Source organism: Pyrgilauda ruficollis, unplaced genomic scaffold (genome assembly GCF_017590135.1).
Source record: "Pyrgilauda ruficollis isolate IOZ18807 unplaced genomic scaffold, ASM1759013v1 scaffold65, whole genome shotgun sequence".
Taxonomy (NCBI): Eukaryota; Metazoa; Chordata; class Aves; order Passeriformes; family Passeridae; genus Pyrgilauda; species Pyrgilauda ruficollis.
The window spans coordinates 1627926-1646038 of record NW_024528266.1 but is presented as its reverse complement, the minus strand read 5'-3'; the positions used below and the strand labels follow the sequence as shown (position 1 = coordinate 1646038).

The 18113-nt window shown below is 41.9% G+C and overlaps 2 protein-coding genes across 5 annotated transcripts in view; one reads left to right on the top strand and one right to left on the bottom strand.

Annotated features, from left to right (window-relative positions):
- The window catches only part of HPGDS (hematopoietic prostaglandin D synthase), a 29799-nt gene extending 15084 nt beyond the window's left edge, over positions 1 to 14715 (top strand). For both annotated transcript variants that reach the window (XM_041484234.1, XM_041484236.1), the window contains exons 3-6: positions 7993 to 8085; positions 10433 to 10542; positions 13593 to 13691; positions 14360 to 14715. In XM_041484234.1, the coding sequence (XP_041340168.1) occupies positions 7993 to 8085; positions 10433 to 10542; positions 13593 to 13691; positions 14360 to 14524 (467 nt within the window). In that variant the 3' untranslated portion in view covers positions 14525 to 14715. The remainder of the gene's footprint in view (positions 1 to 7992; positions 8086 to 10432; positions 10543 to 13592; positions 13692 to 14359) is intronic.
- Positions 14716 to 14942: 227 nt separating this feature from the next.
- The window catches only part of SMARCAD1 (SWI/SNF-related, matrix-associated actin-dependent regulator of chromatin, subfamily a, containing DEAD/H box 1), a 46887-nt gene continuing 43716 nt past the window's right edge, over positions 14943 to 18113 (bottom strand). For all 3 annotated transcript variants that reach the window (XM_041484230.1, XM_041484232.1, XM_041484233.1), the window contains 2 exons: positions 17466 to 17575; positions 14943 to 17161 (listed from right to left, as the gene is read on the bottom strand). In XM_041484230.1, the coding sequence (XP_041340164.1) occupies positions 17100 to 17161; positions 17466 to 17575 (172 nt within the window). In that variant the 3' untranslated portion in view covers positions 14943 to 17099. The remainder of the gene's footprint in view (positions 17162 to 17465; positions 17576 to 18113) is intronic.

Sequence of the window (18113 nt, the reverse complement as noted above, 5' to 3'; positions counted from 1 at the left end):
GGCTGTTTGTTCCAAAGCCTTGTTGCTACCTTTGATTCAGTGTTTTTCTGAATGATTTGCCTGTGGGAGAACATTTTGTCTGGAGATCCTGTGAGTAACCATGAGAAATGCCTCACAAAGGAGGAGGAGATAAGTCATCAGGTGATCTCCAAACAATTTCCTCAAGCAGCATTACATTTTTATGCATGCAAAAAACTTTTGTTTTGATTAGCAAACCTCTTAATTGCTTGTTTTCTGCAATGTGCAGGTCAGTGGTGGCAGATTGGCACCATTACTTTGGTGCTAGAGCTAGGGTTCAGGGAGATTTGAAGAGCAAAGTTTTAGCCTGCTGCCATAAGATGTAAACAGCACTTTCAGATATGCATCCAACTATTTCGATATAGGTGTATGTTTTCCTGGTCAGTTAGCAGATACATTCCTGTTCCCATCCACTGAGTGACTGACTGGGTGTCTCCAGATGCCTGAAATTCAAAGAACTCTTAAACCAGTATGAATTTTGCGCAGATGACTTTACAAATCTTAGAGCAGCAGCACCCAAATTTTACTAAACTTCTTATCTGCCCTGGAATTTCATCTAGGGCTCAGTTATAAAGGCTGCTGTGAAAAACCATTACACAGAGAAAATGAAAATTACTAATTAACCCTTTGTAAGCCTGTCAGCAAACTTTTCAGAGCACAGAAAGAGAAACTAAAGTCCCCAAAAGTTAATGACTTCTCCACTATGTGTTAATGCAGCAGATGGAGTTACAAAGTGTGTAGTTTAGGATTTCTAGGGTGTCTCCTCTCCCAGTGTTCTTGTGGTAATGGTGCTGCAGCTGCACATTTACACACATCCTGTACATCGGGATCATCAACAATATTCAAAACGTGATGCAATGCTTTTACCTTGTGTGGTAGATCTGCTGTTAGAACATCTTGTTCTAGAATGTAAATGCCTCTGCACCCTTAAGTGACTAATTATGCTTTGTCTTTTGGACAAGAGAACACTTCATGTTTCTTGAGCTAATAAGGAACAAAATTAAGAATTGAAGTTTGCTCAAGAGCACAAGGAGTCAGGAATCTGAATGAGGTCTTAGAGGATAGGTTTGCTTTAGTAGTTTTCTCAAAATTGAAATAAGGTTTTGCAAGAAATACCAAGCTATCCAAATCATCATACCCTATAAACCAGGAAATACTGACATTATTCTGAGGAGAAGGCTTAGTTCTGTGAAACTGATGGGAAAACAGAAAATCTATGCATAAAGAACAGCGAAGAAAGCCCATTTAGAAAGCAGACTTGCAGCTGCAGCAAGTTTAATTTTGGGCCTGAACTGAAGAGTGTGGTGGGGTTTGTTGGTGGGTTTTTTTGGCATCTTTCATGTGGCTGCCACCAATAAGGTGCAATCCTAATGTACCTTCAGGCAAATAAATAAGTCCCTCCTGGAAACACTGTCCCACTTGATTTTTACACCTACTGGTGCTTTTGTTGTGTTTGAAAGGATGTCCTATTCTAACATAAGAACTTCTTATTTGGCTTATATACTCTGAAATTAACATTTCTATAACTCAACATTTGGGGTTTTTTTTTCCCCTTCTGACACTAATCAGATCATCTTTAGCAAATTTTACGGCTGATAATTTTGGGCAAGGAGTGCAGTTGAGAATATAAACCCATTTAAAGAGGCCAGTGTACAAGTAGTAGCATTGTCCTGCTTTAGCACAGAATTTTAAACATTAAATATCAAGCAGCAGCTTTCCCTAGTGCTTCACCATATGTAAATCAATTATTTTAACAAGTAAACAAACTCATTCTCTACACTTCTTTTTGAATGCACTCTGACTTGACCATGCCCCCATTCAAAGGGCAATCAATTCAAGATCTGCAACACGCTCATACAAGATCTGTATTCCCACACAGTGGACTGCTCACAGAAAGCCTCTTTGCACTGACATAAGTCATGATCCAGCAGAAAATCCAGTGTCATGGTGAACTAAGTTACCACCACCTTCAATATTAGGCTAGCAGGCAGCAACAGATTTTGATCTGTGGCTCCTTAAAGCAGTTTGAAGCAATGGCAGTAACAGACTTTATCATCTTAGCAAAGGATGCTTCTCCTGCACTGATGGCCATAAACATCCCATCAACAGTTTAGGATGTGTAGAATGGTGCCTGAAAGGTCCTTAGGAAGCCTGACGGACTAATGGCCCTGAAAATACTCCCAAGATAACAGATAAATCTTGAGAAGCACCTGACACCAAACAAAAACTCCTCAGGGGAGCAGTTGCTTTGCTTCCTGAGCGACTTTCTGCTGTGTAGCTTCACTAAAATGTGTACATAGCTGTCTCTGGGTAAAAAGTAGGGCTTGGCAAGAACTTCTAAAGAGAGCATGAGTTGTAATAAAACCAAACCTGGGCTGAGATAAAATCACAGCAGCATCCCCATCATCATCCCTTTCTAGAAGATTCATATTCTAGCTGCCTCCAGCTCTGGGCCTACCATTTCCCAAGTGCCTTGCTCCTCTGTCGCCATAAAAAAAACAAACACATATTGCATCTTCTAATTAGAAATACATGGAAAGTATCTGTTTGTTTCTCATGATCCAATTTAAATATGAAGGGATAGGAAAAGCAGTTATGGTCAGTTTTCAAGGCAAAGGAGAACTTATTTTGGCACAGATATTGCAGTAAGAAACAGGTCTGTGACATTTATTTGCCCCCACATTTGACTAATCCAGCTGCCTTATTATGGAGCCAATCTAGGCTTGATTACCAAATGATTAATTATTCAGCTTTTGAGCAATAATCAAGCACTTAAATACAGGCTGCATTGCATCAGAGCCATAGACAATTACAACGTGGGCAGGATGAGTCATGGGCAGGTCAGCTCGGGAAAAATGGGGGAACATGTTGGAAGGACAGAGCAGAAATGAGGAGAAGAATAATGGAGAAGTTAAGATCAGTGAAAATGGAAGAAAAGGGAAGGAGAGTTAAGAACTGTATTTGCATGGGGACGAAGAGCAGTGAGAAGCACAGCACCAGCAGCTGACCACCCTAGGTGCCAGGATTGGACAAAACTGTGCTGAGCTCTGTTGTGTTCCCTGACAGAGGAGCAGTCCCACAGCAGCACCCTCCACTGGGTCATGGCCAGGAGGATGAGTGAGGAGCTTGTGTTCAAAGGGAAGGCCTGAACACCAGTGAGAGCCTACAGGCATGGCAGGATGCCAGCAGTCATCACAGCCCTTAGGGGCTTGATGGAGTGGAAATTAATTAAAGGGATGGTCTTGCTTTTAACACACATCATCTCCCCTATGCAGCATCCAGCAGAGACCTGTATAAACACCACAGTTCTCCTCACAAAAGCCAACCAAAATTAAAAGTAGTATGAAAAGGAATGAATCCAATTCCTAAACACTGTACAGATACTTTAGTGAGATCTTCCTAAAATGACAAGAGAAACTGCGGGTCAGTCTGAGGACTTGACCTCTGTCAAGGTTTTCTTCATGGCAAGTGTAGACTGTGCAGATTTCATTCCAGCATATGATGCAAAAAGCCAATAAGTAACCAACATAATATGAAAAGGAAGAACCTGCTGATAAAAGTTCAATTTAAAGAAGAGTACAGGTTTAGTTATTCAGAAAGGAGGCTTTTTAAAAACCCTTTTCCTCTTTCAGTCTAAATTTGGAACACAAGCCTCAACCACGCTTTGTACTTCAGATGAGTGGCAAAGCAAGTGGGAACTAAATGGGAAAGGTCAACTTTTGTGCATGCCTGAGAAATGACATTGTTTGCATGGTGACAGCAGTAGATTTTCCTGCTTTTCCTTCTCAAAATGTATTTGCTCAACTGGGATTTGGAAATGTTGTAAGACAACACTGTTTTGAAAAACATGGAAAGCTCATCTGTATGGATACACAAGGGTTTAAACTGACATAAGTACCAAGCAGCCCCCAAAACAAAAAGGGTAAGAGAAAAGCCAGCAAAGTGGCACTCACATCCTTCCAGCCTGCACTACCTTGGCTTTACTGCTCAGCTGTAATTGCTCCCCAATGGATGGTGTTTCATGCCTTGCCCCTATGACCTTGATTCTACCCAAACATCTCTCACACAGCAGCTTTTCACTTTTTCATCTAAAGCAGGAGCCTGGCAGGAGCCACCCTACCTGCTCTGCTCATCTGCAGTCACACAAACCACACCTTTCACCAAAACTGAGAAAACTTCAGCAGGTTTAGTACCATGCTTATGCACACGGGGCTTTTGGGCATTTCCTCCAACAGGTCAATGAGCAGAATTGTCCAAAAGCACCACAGGAGGTCAAAGCAATCCACAGAAGCCCATATTCCTGAGTCTAAGGGTAAGACTGCTTAAATCCATGTGCAGAGAGGTTTCTGTTTTGTTTGGAGCCCCTGAGAATATGGCCTAGGTGTGGTTTCTGCAACTGGCAAAGTTACTAGAGGCCACATCGAGGTTATTTGTCAAACCCCATCCTTACCTCCAGCAATCAAACGGTGTCCATCCAGTGTGAAGGCTCCTCACATCCTCCCTTAGGATGAGCTGTGTAACAAAAATCTACCCCTCTCTTCTCCAGCTGGATCAGGAAGACTCCAAGTTTCACAGAAAATGCATTCTTCCTTAAAACAGCCAAACTCAGACGTACCAAAAAAAAATCTTCTGGGAGAACTGTTGTTCTAAATTACAAAGCAAAAAGATACTTTAGAGCAGGCTCCAAAAAATTTTGGTCATTACATGAATTTTAGGCAATAACATTTCAAATGCAAAGATTATTTTTTCCTAAATTTTTCCAGACTGAAAACACAGTTTGTAAGCTATTATACCTTCTCCTCAGATATAGAGGAGATGTTCTATAAATATTTTCTTCCCTCCTGACTAGTCTTTGTTATTTTCTTCTGCTGTAAAACAGCCTGAATATTTGCTGTACTTTCTGGTGCTCAAGAATAGCCTGCCCTGCACCCAAGAAGAGACAACATATTTTTAAAATTATCTGCACAGCATATGTGTACTTTCTTCAAACCTCTTAGAATTGCACTCATTTATAGCATATTAACTCAATTATCAACAAAAACAGCATATAATTATATACAAGCACTCTATCAACTGGAAAAAAACCCAAAACTATGTTTACATTAAATCCCAATTTTTCCCTGTTCTTGCTAAGAAAAAAATGAAATAACATTTTGGATACACAAGAAAGGAAGGAACATCTACCATTTACCATCTGTTATCCTTTAAAGAGTCCATTGTTCAGTAATGATAGCAATAGATTTGCTGCCTCCTAACAAACAAACCCCAAGTCTCAATATAAATCAAAGCATAAGTCCTTTTAGATACTATGGGATAACTGAATAAAGTCTGCTCTCATTTATTAATTTTGTAATTGCATTAAGTCATGCATTTGTAGGTACACAAAACAAAGCTGTCTTTGTATATTTTCAATTGCAAACTCAGTTTCTCTTTCAGAAAAGAATAACCAGGTCTTCAGGAAAGTAGCTCAGCACTGAGGAGGATGATCTTTGTAGACATTACTCATGATTACTCATGTTTTCAGGGAATGAATAGCAATTCCCTTGAATTCAGAAATGACCAGATTCCTGACAACTGACTACCACTCTGCCAGTCAGCTGACTTTGACACCTAAACCATGTTCCTTAACTGTTCAGAAAGGTGCTTCCCTCATTTAGTTGTAATCAAGGGTTTCTTTAAAAAAAAAAAAAAAAGCCCTTAATAACAAACTGGCTTTAATTTTTCTTGTAGTGACCCACAAAGTGAAACGTCAGTAAAGCTGGGATTTATAGATGACTTCTGTTTTATGTAAACACAGCAGCAAAACTATCTGTGGGTTTCTAGATGAAGCAATCCCAGTCTCAGTTTCCCAGCCTGAGCAGTGAGTGGCAGTGTGTTTTGACAGCTATTGCTACAGACTGGCTTAGTCATGCTGACCCTGCCAAAACTGCATCACCCCACAGCATTCCTCCTGGGGCCTCCAAAAGAGGCTGCTTAACTCCGTCATGGGGGGAGCCATTACCCCTGCTCTGGCTGCACTTCTGCTGTTTCCTGTTGGCAGGCATTGTTGTACATCTCTGCGTGGTCTGGGGGGACATGGAGCAGGCTGACCACACTGGCACATCCAGCAATCACAACTGCTGTCATCCCCTCTGCTTGTGCTGTCCTGAAAGATGTGCTTTACATAAGCAAACACTGTTACACACCTCTGCTGCTTTGGAGCAGTGATGCTCAGGGCCCTGTGCCCTAACCCAGTGCACAGAACCAAGGCTCTTCTCGTTTTCATAGCCAGAGAGCTTTCCTGTGAAGCATTCAGGAGATATAACTTGTCATCTCTCAGTGATTCTCAATGGAATAAAACATGGACTTGCCAGGACCTTGCTGCTCTCTGGATAATGAACATGGGAAGTCTTCTGTGTAACAAGTCTATTATTGCTTCAATGACAACCAGCAGAGCCTGCTTTCTCCTGGGGTACAACAGCTAATGCTCATTGGACTCTCTTGTTTCTGCTATTCATCAGCATCCAAATTCATACTGAATTTCCAGTGTGCTAAAACTTAAGGAGAAAAAAAAGGTGTCATGAGTACTGTGTTCAGATGCAGGGAAAAAAAAAAACCAAAAACAACAGAAAAAAGGCACAGAGGAGTCCTGGATGTCTTGTGCAACTGCAAAATTCATGTTGCAGTTCAGGAGTTAACATCTAGGACCTGGTACCTAATGTGATTCACACACTGCATGCTAAACCACAGAGCAGTGTTCACCCTTTATGAAGCTGCCTTGCTAAACAGTTACAAATGCATAAGATTTCACTATTGTCCCCTTCTCATTAAGAGCTAAAAATGCTCATGGAATAGAGGTGTCATTCCAGCTGCCCTGTAAAGACAGCTCTCCTGGGTTTGAAAGAACTTTGCATGCTTCCAATGGCCAATGTTCTCACTTTTCCACTACCACCTTTTTACATCACAAGATACTCTTAAAATGGATATAAATCTTAATTATATAAAGTGTAATGCAGATGAAAATTGGGTACAAAGCATTTAGCTATGGTCAGCACTTGCATTCACGTATTTGGAAACAGCATCCTTAGAAATGCAGAGATGTACAGTTCCCTCAGCACCAGGTTCCCACAAGCAGATTCTCACTGCCCTAAACACAACTCTTTTCCCCAAATTAAGCCTTTGCCCCAAGGTTCCAGTTCCATTTCATAGCACACCAGCAGCTTCTCCAAAACACAGCAAAACAGCAGTCTGAGTTTCCATGTAACTATGAAACTAATAACAGAAAACTAAGACTGATTTCTTATCTCAAACTCTCTTACAGATATCCATGACGCCTGCTTAGTTTGTCTTTCCCTACACTTAAAATGTGGAGGCTTCTTCTCCATAACTGGCAGAATTTATTTTTTTTTAATGCAAACCACATCAGGTGAATTTGAATATCTTTTTAGAATTTGTAGTTCAGTGTGAAAGATATTTGTCTCAGTGATGACTGCCAAGTGAAATGCCTTATCATGATGTAAGTTCTGAAATTAATCACTTCTGAATTTACCTAGTTTCTTGCTTCATGTCCCAGCTGCATCCTGCACTATAAAATCTTCAGCAGTACTTTACTTAACCTTGGTGGTCACTTTCCTGGGGAGGAAAAAGCAGGATAGAGAAGGAAAAACTGGAAAAACAAATATTCTCCTGAAAAGTTTCCCTATATAAAGAATTCTGGATGTATAGGAGTACATTTGGCTTCTACAGCACGAAGCCAGGAAACAGGAAATGCACCCCTGGTTTCTGTGCTATAGCTGCCTTCACACAGTGCAATCTGATTACATCCTTACCCTTTTTTATTTTTAGTCCATGTATTTCTCCACAGAAACAGTTTGAAACTGCTAAGTGCTATAACAATGAGTGGTAAAACTACAGCTGCCACAGACTCTCACTGTTAATAGCTATGATTTAACTTTTGGTTGTTTTTTTTTTTTCCTTTTTACTTTCTCCTCCAAGCTATCCCATTTGGCAAACTCCCTATTCTGGAAGTAGATGGAGTTGTCATCCACCAGAGCCTGGCGATGGCAAGATACCTTGCCAGAGAAGCAGGTAATATATCTTTGACTATTTTCTTTCTCTCTTCTGAGCTCACATTTAATGTTCAGGTAAAAATACATCCACAGCAAAAACAGAAACAAACCAAGAGCCTGGCAAGCCTAACCACGCAGAAATCAACATCAGCGTGGCGAAAATGAAACCAGTGCCTGGGGTTTGGGCTGACTTCTCCAGCCAGTACACCTTATCCACCTCTCCCTGCATGACAGAAAGCACATACCTGTGGTTTCCCTAAGGCTGCCAGGACAGTTTTCCCTAAAGCTTAACTTTGACCTGCCAGGCTAACCAGATGGATGGCCAGGAGGAGGAGGTTTTGGAAGCATTGGAGATTATCACAGCAGGCAGAGAACTCTGAAGCAGATTTAGGCAACAGTTCTGGGCTAGCAGAGAGATTAGATGAGATGTTGACATCACTTGGCATCCTTAAATACTTACATGCTGTGGAAATACACAACCAGTTAGATAAAATGATATGAGACTTAGTAATGCAAGTAATCAAAGAGAGTGGCCAGGCTTTGCTTTAGGTCAAAGAGCTGTCATTCAACACCATCTGCAAAATTGGTCTGGCTGCAGGCAGATGTGCCCGTGGCATGCTGGGCATCAGCAAACTGAAGAGGGGGACTGGGAAGCAAGTACTGTCCTACTTTTTTTTTACACTGTGAGCAAATGGATGTAGCCTGCCTTTCAAAATATCTCCCATTTTCTAACTGAAGAAGGAAGCAGAAGTTCATAGCATTATTCTTCAAGGCACTAACACAACACATTTCAAGCGTGTCTGCAATACTCTGTTCCGGTCCATTTCCTTCAGCTTTGGTACAACCCACTCCTTGCAAGAGAGGAGAATGAGGAAAGCCCACCTGGTGATGAAAAACAGTGGGGAAGCCTGCCTTCCACCCAAGCTTCCTCCCTCCCTGGCTCCTGTAGGGAGGCTGATCTGGAGCCAAGCTCCTTTTGCAGTCTGAAGTTCAGACTTTTTTCGATTGACTTGCACCAGTGACAATGGCTTAGGATCTGGAGCACATTCCGACCATGATGGGCTCTTCCCAGAATTAATCATGCTGAAAGCTACAGCAGGAAAAAAAGCCATGCATGGAAGGGAAAAGATATCTTTTCAACTTCATAGTGAAAACTTACTAGTTCTGCCATTAAGGCTGCATACACATCACTAATCTTCTAAAATTAAGAAATGGCATTTTTAGATGCCTGACACCAACAACTCATAGCTGAAGGATCACAGAACCTGAGGCCCAAGAGGAGAGGCACAGCCCTCGCCTTCAAAAGCACAAAGTTTCAGTAAGGGAGACGACCTGACAGAGGTAGGGCATGTAGTCTCTGATCTGAGCCTGCACGGAGGTGAAAGCATAGGCACAGGTCTGTGAAGTGACAGCTAGGGAGAAGAAGCAGAGGCATGAAGAGAACTGCAGGAAAGCCAAGGAACTACAGGGGAGAAAAACAGATTTGTAAACAAGACAAAATTTGGTTGAAGTCCCTGATTACAATGGAAAATAAAAAGTATGTGGAATGTCATGAGAATGTTCTGAATGGGGCTGAGTGGGCAGGATATAGAGAAAGAGAAGGAAACTTTCACATGTGCACGTTTAGAGAACGTGTTGACCAAAATGGAATACCAGGATGGGCAAAGATTAAAGGAACAGAATTTGTGCTGACCCTTGCTGAATGTCTGGTGGAAAGCAGAGATGATACAATGTTCAGGCTGGAGGCTCAGAGGTGAAAGCATAGGCACAGGTCTGTGAAGTGACAGCTAGGGAGAAGAAGCAGAGGCATGAAGAGAACTGCAGGAAAGCCAAGGAACTACAGGGGAGAAAAACAGATTTGTAAACAAGACAAAATTTGGTTGAAGTCCCTGATTACAATGGAAAATAAAAAGTATGTGGAATGTCATGAGAATGTTCTGAATGGGGCTGAGTGGGCAGGATATAGAGAAAGAGAAGGAAACTTTCACATGTGCACGTTTAGAGAACGTGTTGACCAAAATGGAATACCAGGATGGGCAAAGATTAAAGGAACAGAATTTGTGCTGACCCTTGCTGAATGTCTGGTGGAAAGCAGAGATGATACAGAAACAATGTTCAGGCTGGAGGCTCTGGTAATGGATAGAACAACTCACTACCTTGGGTGGCTGTACAAGGTCAGAACTGGGAAAAAGCAAAGGTAGATAAGCTTGCAACTGGATGCAAAGAGTCAAATCCACATTGTTAGTATCAAAAAGACCTGGAGAACATGTATGTTTATGAAAATATTCACAGAGTTTACCTTTGGGGCATCAAAAATTCCTGCAGATGCTGTCTCTAACATCCCTTCATATGCTTGCTTCCCTCAGGTCTGGCAGGCCAGACGCCTGTGGAACAGGCTTTAGCTGATGCCATTGTGGACACCATCGATGACTTCATGACACTGTTCCCTTGGGCAGAGAAAAACCAGGACGTGAGAGTAAGCCAATAACTAAATTAAACAAGGATAGCATGTAAGCCATGATCCTGTATATGAGCATCTGCTCTGGAGACACTGATGGGTGACAGCCACTGGGTTCATCATCTTGTGGAGCTCTGTGGTTCTTTCCTTGAGGGTGATCCCACCTCCTCCGTCACCAGGTTGTTTTCACCCTTGGTAGAAACTCTGAGGCCTTCATGAGCTGCCCCTCACTAGTTCAGCTTGAACCAAGGATGTGCCTACACCAAACTGCTCTTCAAAAGGGCAGAGACAGGACACTTCCACCCCAGCTGGCGCTGTAGATTTCCTCTCTCTTGTCGCAAGAAGCCTGCTCTCAAATCTTTCTGCCAACTCAATAAGATAAATAGCCCTGTCCCATCCTTTAGTGTTTCTGCATTTTGATTTCTTCTAGGTGTTCAGTAAGTATCAGTGTTCCATAACATCAGCTGCCAAGGATGACTGCTTGTCAGGAGAGCAGGCACTGCTAATCAGGGCAGGGAGTACAGCCCTCACTGCGCTTTTCAGATGTCACAGCCCACCTTCGTCCTCTGCATTGCTTCTGACACAAGGCTACACTGCCATGGCTACTTTAACACACAGTCACAGGCTTATCCTACAGCATTTGGGGTTTCTTTTGGCATCAGGCCAGTGCCTCTCACCAGAATCCCAAAAGCAAGCACACAGATCAGTTGCTGGGGGAAGAAGGCGATGGATGATTTCACTCCACCGTTACCAAGGCTCTGCACAGCTCTGACCCAGGCAGATAACCTGACCCTCTTAGGGAAGTGGAGGTGTAACAACAGCTCTCACCATAAACTGCCAGTGCAGCCACCTTCCATTTATTCAAAGGCAGCATTTCAGATCATTATCTGAAATGCTTATTATGGTATCTTATTATTAGGTAATAAGATACCCATTATTGGGGTATCTTATTGCAGAGACCGCAGAGCAAAAAATGGTGCTCCAAACCCATAATAAATAAAGAAACAATATGAAAGTGCTCTGAAATCTTGCAGGGAGAAAACCTGAAATTTGGAGGTTTAATACTTAAAAGTGTGAATTACTTACATTTCCAAGTGATTTCCTTAAGTTTCCTAGTTTGGGGAGGGTAAGCTGACTCATGAGTTTTAATCACTTCAGAAGAGCCACAGTCCTGCTGATGTGCTGGTGCAGAGGCAGCTCTGCTGCCCTTCCGTGGGGAAGCTCCTGTTGTAACTCCCGCGTGTACCCGAGCACTTCTCCAAACAAGGACCCAGATCGTGTCACCAGTGATTAATTTAAACGGGAAGAGCTGGCAGCCAACCCATATGTGCCAATCCGCACGTATGCATGCTAAGTTATGTGCTGGGGCCAAGGATGGTCGGGAATCTCACTTTCCCACGCTCCCAACATTGTCCTTCCTCCCTCTCTCCTCCCGGATCCTCTGCCACCACCTTGTGGTCGAAGTGGCGTCTCAAGGTCTCGCCAGGCCAGATTTAAGTCATTTTCACACACTGAAGCCAAAACACCTCCCCAGGCCTGACCAGTGCTCACAGGAACACACACCAGGGAATGGTGAGAGGATGTGTTATGCCATCTAGCCAGTAGCCAAGAGGAATCAAAGCAAACCAGGGGAGCAGAGCTGGAAGGTGCCTGTGGAAGCTCCCTCTGTGCCAGGCACAGCCTCCCCCTTCACCCCACATTCCCCAAAACACAGCTGGCATTGCAAAGCTTTGCACCCACCGCTGCAGAGCTCCAGGGTTGAGACGAGCAGGTTATGCCACTCCAGAAGAGGGATCCTGGTTGTCCTCACCACAGAAGAGGGATCCTGTGTCCTTCACAACTTGGCTGTGCACTCCCCTACTTGGGGAATGCTGTTACTATCATGATCATACAACAACTTTGGGTTTTCTTTGCAGGGTAAAAGGGTGGGGAGGGGATCATTTACCTAAAAAAACGAAACCCAGGGCACAGATATGAGATTTCTGGACTGCAAACTCCCAGCTATTATTTGCAGTCACCTCATCCAGTTACTAAGCTCTTAACAAAGCAGAAAATTATGTTAAATCTTCGATCATGCCTATAGAAACAGTGATTTGATTTCAGCCTGCATTAAGGTTTCTGCCTCATTTAATTTGCTTATTTCCCATTAACCTCAGTCAAAGCTGTAGAAATAATTCCATTCCTGTACACCTGTGCTTCTTTATCCAAGCCTGAGCGTGTTCCTCCAAAATTAGGCCAAGCACAGTAACTGCAAAAACTGCCATGTGGTTTGACCAGATGATCACAACTGTCTTCAGTCTTAATTATTTCCATGCAGGTGAGAAGAAGCAGTTTTCCTCACCAAAATCAGAAGCAGTTTTCCTCACCAAAGGAAACAGCTTAGCCCTTTTAAAAGCAGTCTTAAGGCTTTCTGCTATGGGGAGCAGCCTGTAGAGAACCACCATCATAACCTCATGCTTCAGCCATTAACATACAAACACTAAAGCCTGAGCCTTTTGATCATCCTTTAAAAACACATTTTAACCACCTCAAATCTTACTGCTGTGGGGACAAAAAAGCAGAATAACATGAACATTAAAGCTCAAAGATAAATCAACCCCACCAAAAGCTCAAAACTCAAGTTCCATGTTTCCCATAAGAAGATTTGATAAGCAAAGATAAGTGACCAGCATCTGACTGACTGCATGGAAAGACTCAGCACAAGAGATTTTGGAAGTCTGAGACTCTGCACACTAAAAAAAAGATGATATTCAAGAGTCCCCTAAAAATTGCTATGAGACATGAGGAATCTATCTTGTAGCTGGATTCTTCCCAAATCTATGGCTGGGCTCCTGCCGTGCCATGGCTGCGTGATTTAGCACATCATATCACATCAGCATCAAGGAGCACTCAGGTGTTCATTAAGGAAGGAATTGGCTTTAAGTCATGGCTCAGCAAGCCATGAATGCCATGTTTTGGCATCTAACCCTAATCTTTTTCATATTTCAGCTTTCTTTTTCATAAATAATAAAACCTCAAAAATTCAGTTTTGCTGACTGCTGTGCATCTCTGTTTTGCTCTTCCACCAGAAAAAAGCATTTGATGATATCCTCACCAACAAAGCACCCGAGCTACTGAAAGATTTGGATACTTTCTTAGGGGATAAGAAGTGGCTGGTAGGCAATTCTGTAAGTATAATTTTTGTTTCTCCCATTCCCATCAGGTTACCAGAAGAATCAAGTAACGGACTTTTGCTGAATTTCTGGGTTTCATGTCAGGCCATGAAGGAACTCTCCCCACACCTGAGCCCTTTATTCTTAACAATACAGAACTGGTCACTCAAATGCAAAGTGAAAATTGTTTTCCACAATATTAGAAAAGTGATTCAAACCAGGACTAGGATCTGCATTTTCTAAAGCAGAAAATGCATTTTCCTATGTATGTTGACACAAAACATTTTAAATGCCTTTGCACTTGTGAACACAAATTCATGACTACACAGAACCCTGTTTACCATCACAGACTAATTTGTAAGGCAATACGAAAAAAACCTCTGTATGAACACAGTGCTCTTTTTACCCCAAACTCTTTTCTGCAGCGCTGTTTCAGCAGGAAAGACTAATATTGTAACACAAGTAATATTTGTAGCCAGGACTTGATTTGAACCAATATTTACAGAAGTCAAGTCTTGCATTGCAACCTAACTACTAACCCTTTAATAATGGGCTTTAAAAAAACCCCAACCCCAAAATGAGACCTTCAACCAGATAAATTCACAGTTTTTTGAGAATATTAGTAGTCCTGGCTTTTGAGATTACCAACTAAAATTTACTGTTTTCTGTCCCATTTCCACTAGGTAACGTGGGCTGATTTCTACTGGGATGTGTGCAGTACAACACTGCTATCCTGTAAGCCTGACCTGGCAGACAAATACCCCAGGCTTTTGGCTCTCAGGGAGAGAGTGCAAGCACTGCCAGCTATTGCAGCCTGGATCCAGAAAAGGCCGAAGAGTCTAATGTAGATCAGCTGCTCAGAGAAACAAACGCTTGCTTGGTTTTCAATATGACAAGCATCCTAAGTTAGTAACTTCTAAATCATTTAAATTAACTTCAGATGGCTATGCTGTATGAAATCAAAATCTACCGCTTGTATCCACTTGCAAGAGAATCTAAAATACTGATTTAGTAGAGTAATAAATATTGATTCACAGAAGTGTGGTTTCAGTCACATTCCCCCTCTACAAACACAGTGCTCGATCAAACCAATTAATGTTTTGTGCACTCTCAACGGGAGAAAAGGTGAATGCATCTTCGTGGAGAGGTGCAGTCTCAACAACATTTTGGCTATTGCAATCTTTCCATCTGGAGGAAAGCAAGTTAAAAGGAGAGGGCAAATGTGTGGGAAACTAAGCAAAAAAAAAAAAAAAAAAAAAAAAACTACTCACTTAGTCAATAAAATTCAAGGGTCTGCAAAAAGTGTTTGAGAAGCATGAGGTTTATGCTGTGCCCCTGAAAAAAAACAAACAAAAACCTCCAAAGCAAGCCAAAAAGCAGTTGCACAGCTCAGCTCAGCTGGTGCCCACACCAGCACCAGTTCTCCATAAATACACCAGCTGCAAAAACATTTAACAGCTCAGTATCTATGCCAATAAGTAGGAGACACAAACTGGGGGTCAGTGATGGCAACCAGGTTTAGAACAAATGAAGGGTTTGCTCTTCCAGGACAGGAGAAAAGGCAGGTGGAAATCCTGGCAATGTGGACAGCTGTGGATGAAAGTGGTTTACACAAACTCAAGGGGACACAAGTGCTTGTGAGAGGTCTCCATTGTGTGGTGTAAGCAGATAAACCACAACAAACTTGGGCAACACTCCATGCTGGAAATCGCCACTGTTGGGAAAGTATTTCCCTTCACATTTACTTCCCCCTCCCACCTCAAGTATTATTTCCTTGAATCATGAGTGACTCCAAACAACCCCTCAGAGAGACAACTCAGGTATTGTCAGAACAGAAAGAAACAACCTTTACTCATTCCCATCTTCACCTGCTTTGCAACTCCTTGCGTGCTTTGGTCTGGCTCTTCATACATTTTTCCTTCTTTAGCTCCCAAAACTCGTCTCTTCTTCAGCAACTGACTTCAGGGAGTGGCTTTGTGTTCCTTCCCCTCTGTACATCTTTCCCAATCAGAAAAACAGAACCATAGAATAGTTGAAGGGACCTCTGGAGGTCACCTGGTCCAAGCCCCTGCCACCTAGAGTCAGCTGCCCAGGACTGCATCCAGTTAGTTCTTGGCTATCTCCAAGGATGTGGCCCTGCAATCTCTTGAGACCCCCAGCTACAAACAGGAGAAACAGTTACAAGGAAGAAAGGTAGAAACACACGAGTTCCACAGCACCTAAAGACAGATACTGACCCCAGAGGTATCCACTGCTCCTCCAGACTACATTAACTGATCCCATACACATCCAGAGCACCACACAGCCCACCCTGAAGAGCAGGGATCTTGTTTCAACCCACACTTGAACTAAGCAATGGGATAAGATTTGGGTTAGCATCATGCTCAAGAGAAACACACAGCCTAGTTAGCTGTAGCATTAAATACCAGTGGTTCTCTGTTAAATCCCATTATTAAGCTCAGCAGAACCAGTGGAATTAAAGAAGCACAGAAAACTGATTCTTACCCATATCCCTTCTCAAACAACACAGTGCATCTTCACCTTGTTTCAGTTATGCATTTTGAAACAGACAGCACAGCTACAGAACAATTCTAGGAAAAGCCAAGCAGTTTAGTCCACGTTTGGAAAAAGTTTTGGAAAACCTTTAATTTCCCACCCATTCTGAATTTGCAGAAATCACGTACAAGTTGACCAGAATACCCACAGACTTGACCAAACCATTTGGCAGGAGTTCTGTTTTCACAATCAATATCCTCACACCACTGTAATTAGAGTATAATGACACACTGGTAATTAACTACTGCTGGACAAAGCCAAATCAGTTCAATTGGAACATTCTAGCCGTTTTGAGAGCTGTCTAATTGATTTCTAACATGCACATTATCATCCCCTCACCTGCCCCAAATCACCACAACCATGAAAACATTTTGTCAGTCTATGGAATTTTATTGGAACAAGTTGATACAAAATCAGTACGGTACATCAAATGAACCAAAACAAGCAGAAAACAGACTCGAGCATTGTCAAATAAGGCACATATAAAAAAATCTACACGCGGAATCCAGTGAAACAGACAGTTTATATATATATATATATATTTGGAGGTAGAAATAATTACAAAAATACTGACAAATCTTAAGCAGTAGCAGATTTGTTAAAACAATTACTACTTAGGTCCCCATTTTCAAAAGTGATCTGTAAAACCTTTATTCAGCATCTGAGGTTGGCACTTTTGGGCCATTTATGCTTTTTAAGCATTAAAAGAATGTTATTGGTGTTAAAATTTTTCAATACCATGAGCAATACAATAAAGAAACTACAAAAAGTTATAAACGTTCATAAAACTCCTGGTCAACAGTAATGTAAGAGTCCTTGGGGTATTTAATCACATTTCTTCCTTGAATTTCACAACATATTTACATTTTAGAGACCCAATGAAGCTTTTAATAATGTGGCTATATCTGCTGGAATGGTTCCTTCTTCTCCTGAGGAATAAAGAGAAGCATTAGTACAGCTTAAAATATTTTGCATAAACAGATAAAAGCCTATGTCCCCAAAACAGTAAAAAAATCCTCTGCTTGTAGGACTTGGTCACTGATTTCTGGGTCAGACTCAGGGCACCTCCTGTTAAATCGAAGAACAACCAGCAAAAATACTGAATTTCTAGTTCAACATAAAAAACCCCCAAACAACAAAAGGCTTGTCTGCATGAAGAACATTATTTTTTCCGACTAACATATTGCAGCTTTAATTTACTTGAGTGGACATCATTATGTGCAAGACACCTACCTGATTCTGCTGCAGTCATATCTTGTTCTAACTTCAATTTCTGTTGGCTGATTTTGAGCATGGTTTCTTCAATAGTCCCCTTACTGATGAGCTTTATGACTTGTACTTCTCTGAAAAACAAAAAAATCCATTTGCCTAGTTTGGATTAGTGCAGAAGGGAAGGATGCTATGCCTGGCTGGGGTTTCAAGCAAGGATGGGGTAATGAATGAGACTGTAATATAAAGCGCTTCTAGATTTTTCTCTGGAACAACTATGGTCTGTATTGCCAGAAAACATGTTTTCTCCTTCACTCCCAGCCACTGCAAATATCTGGACAGTCACAAAAATCTCCATTAATATAAACTAGTCCAATTCCCCCTAATTCCCTTTTACCATTTAATACAGTTGAAATTGCACACATTCTATTGTTTCACTCTTTAGGACAGGGTGACACTTAAAAGCTTAGAAGTCTCCTGAAGAGAACAAACAGCTTGGCCAGACAGTCCCAAAGACTTCAGATCTACCTTGGAATAGTTCCCAGCACCAGAAATTTGAGATTTATGCACAATTTGAGAGTTATAGTGAACTAGGGAAAGGAGGAAAGTGTAAATAAAGGTTTGTTCTGCCAGCAACATGGACTAAGACAATTACAGTTCCTAGCTCCCACA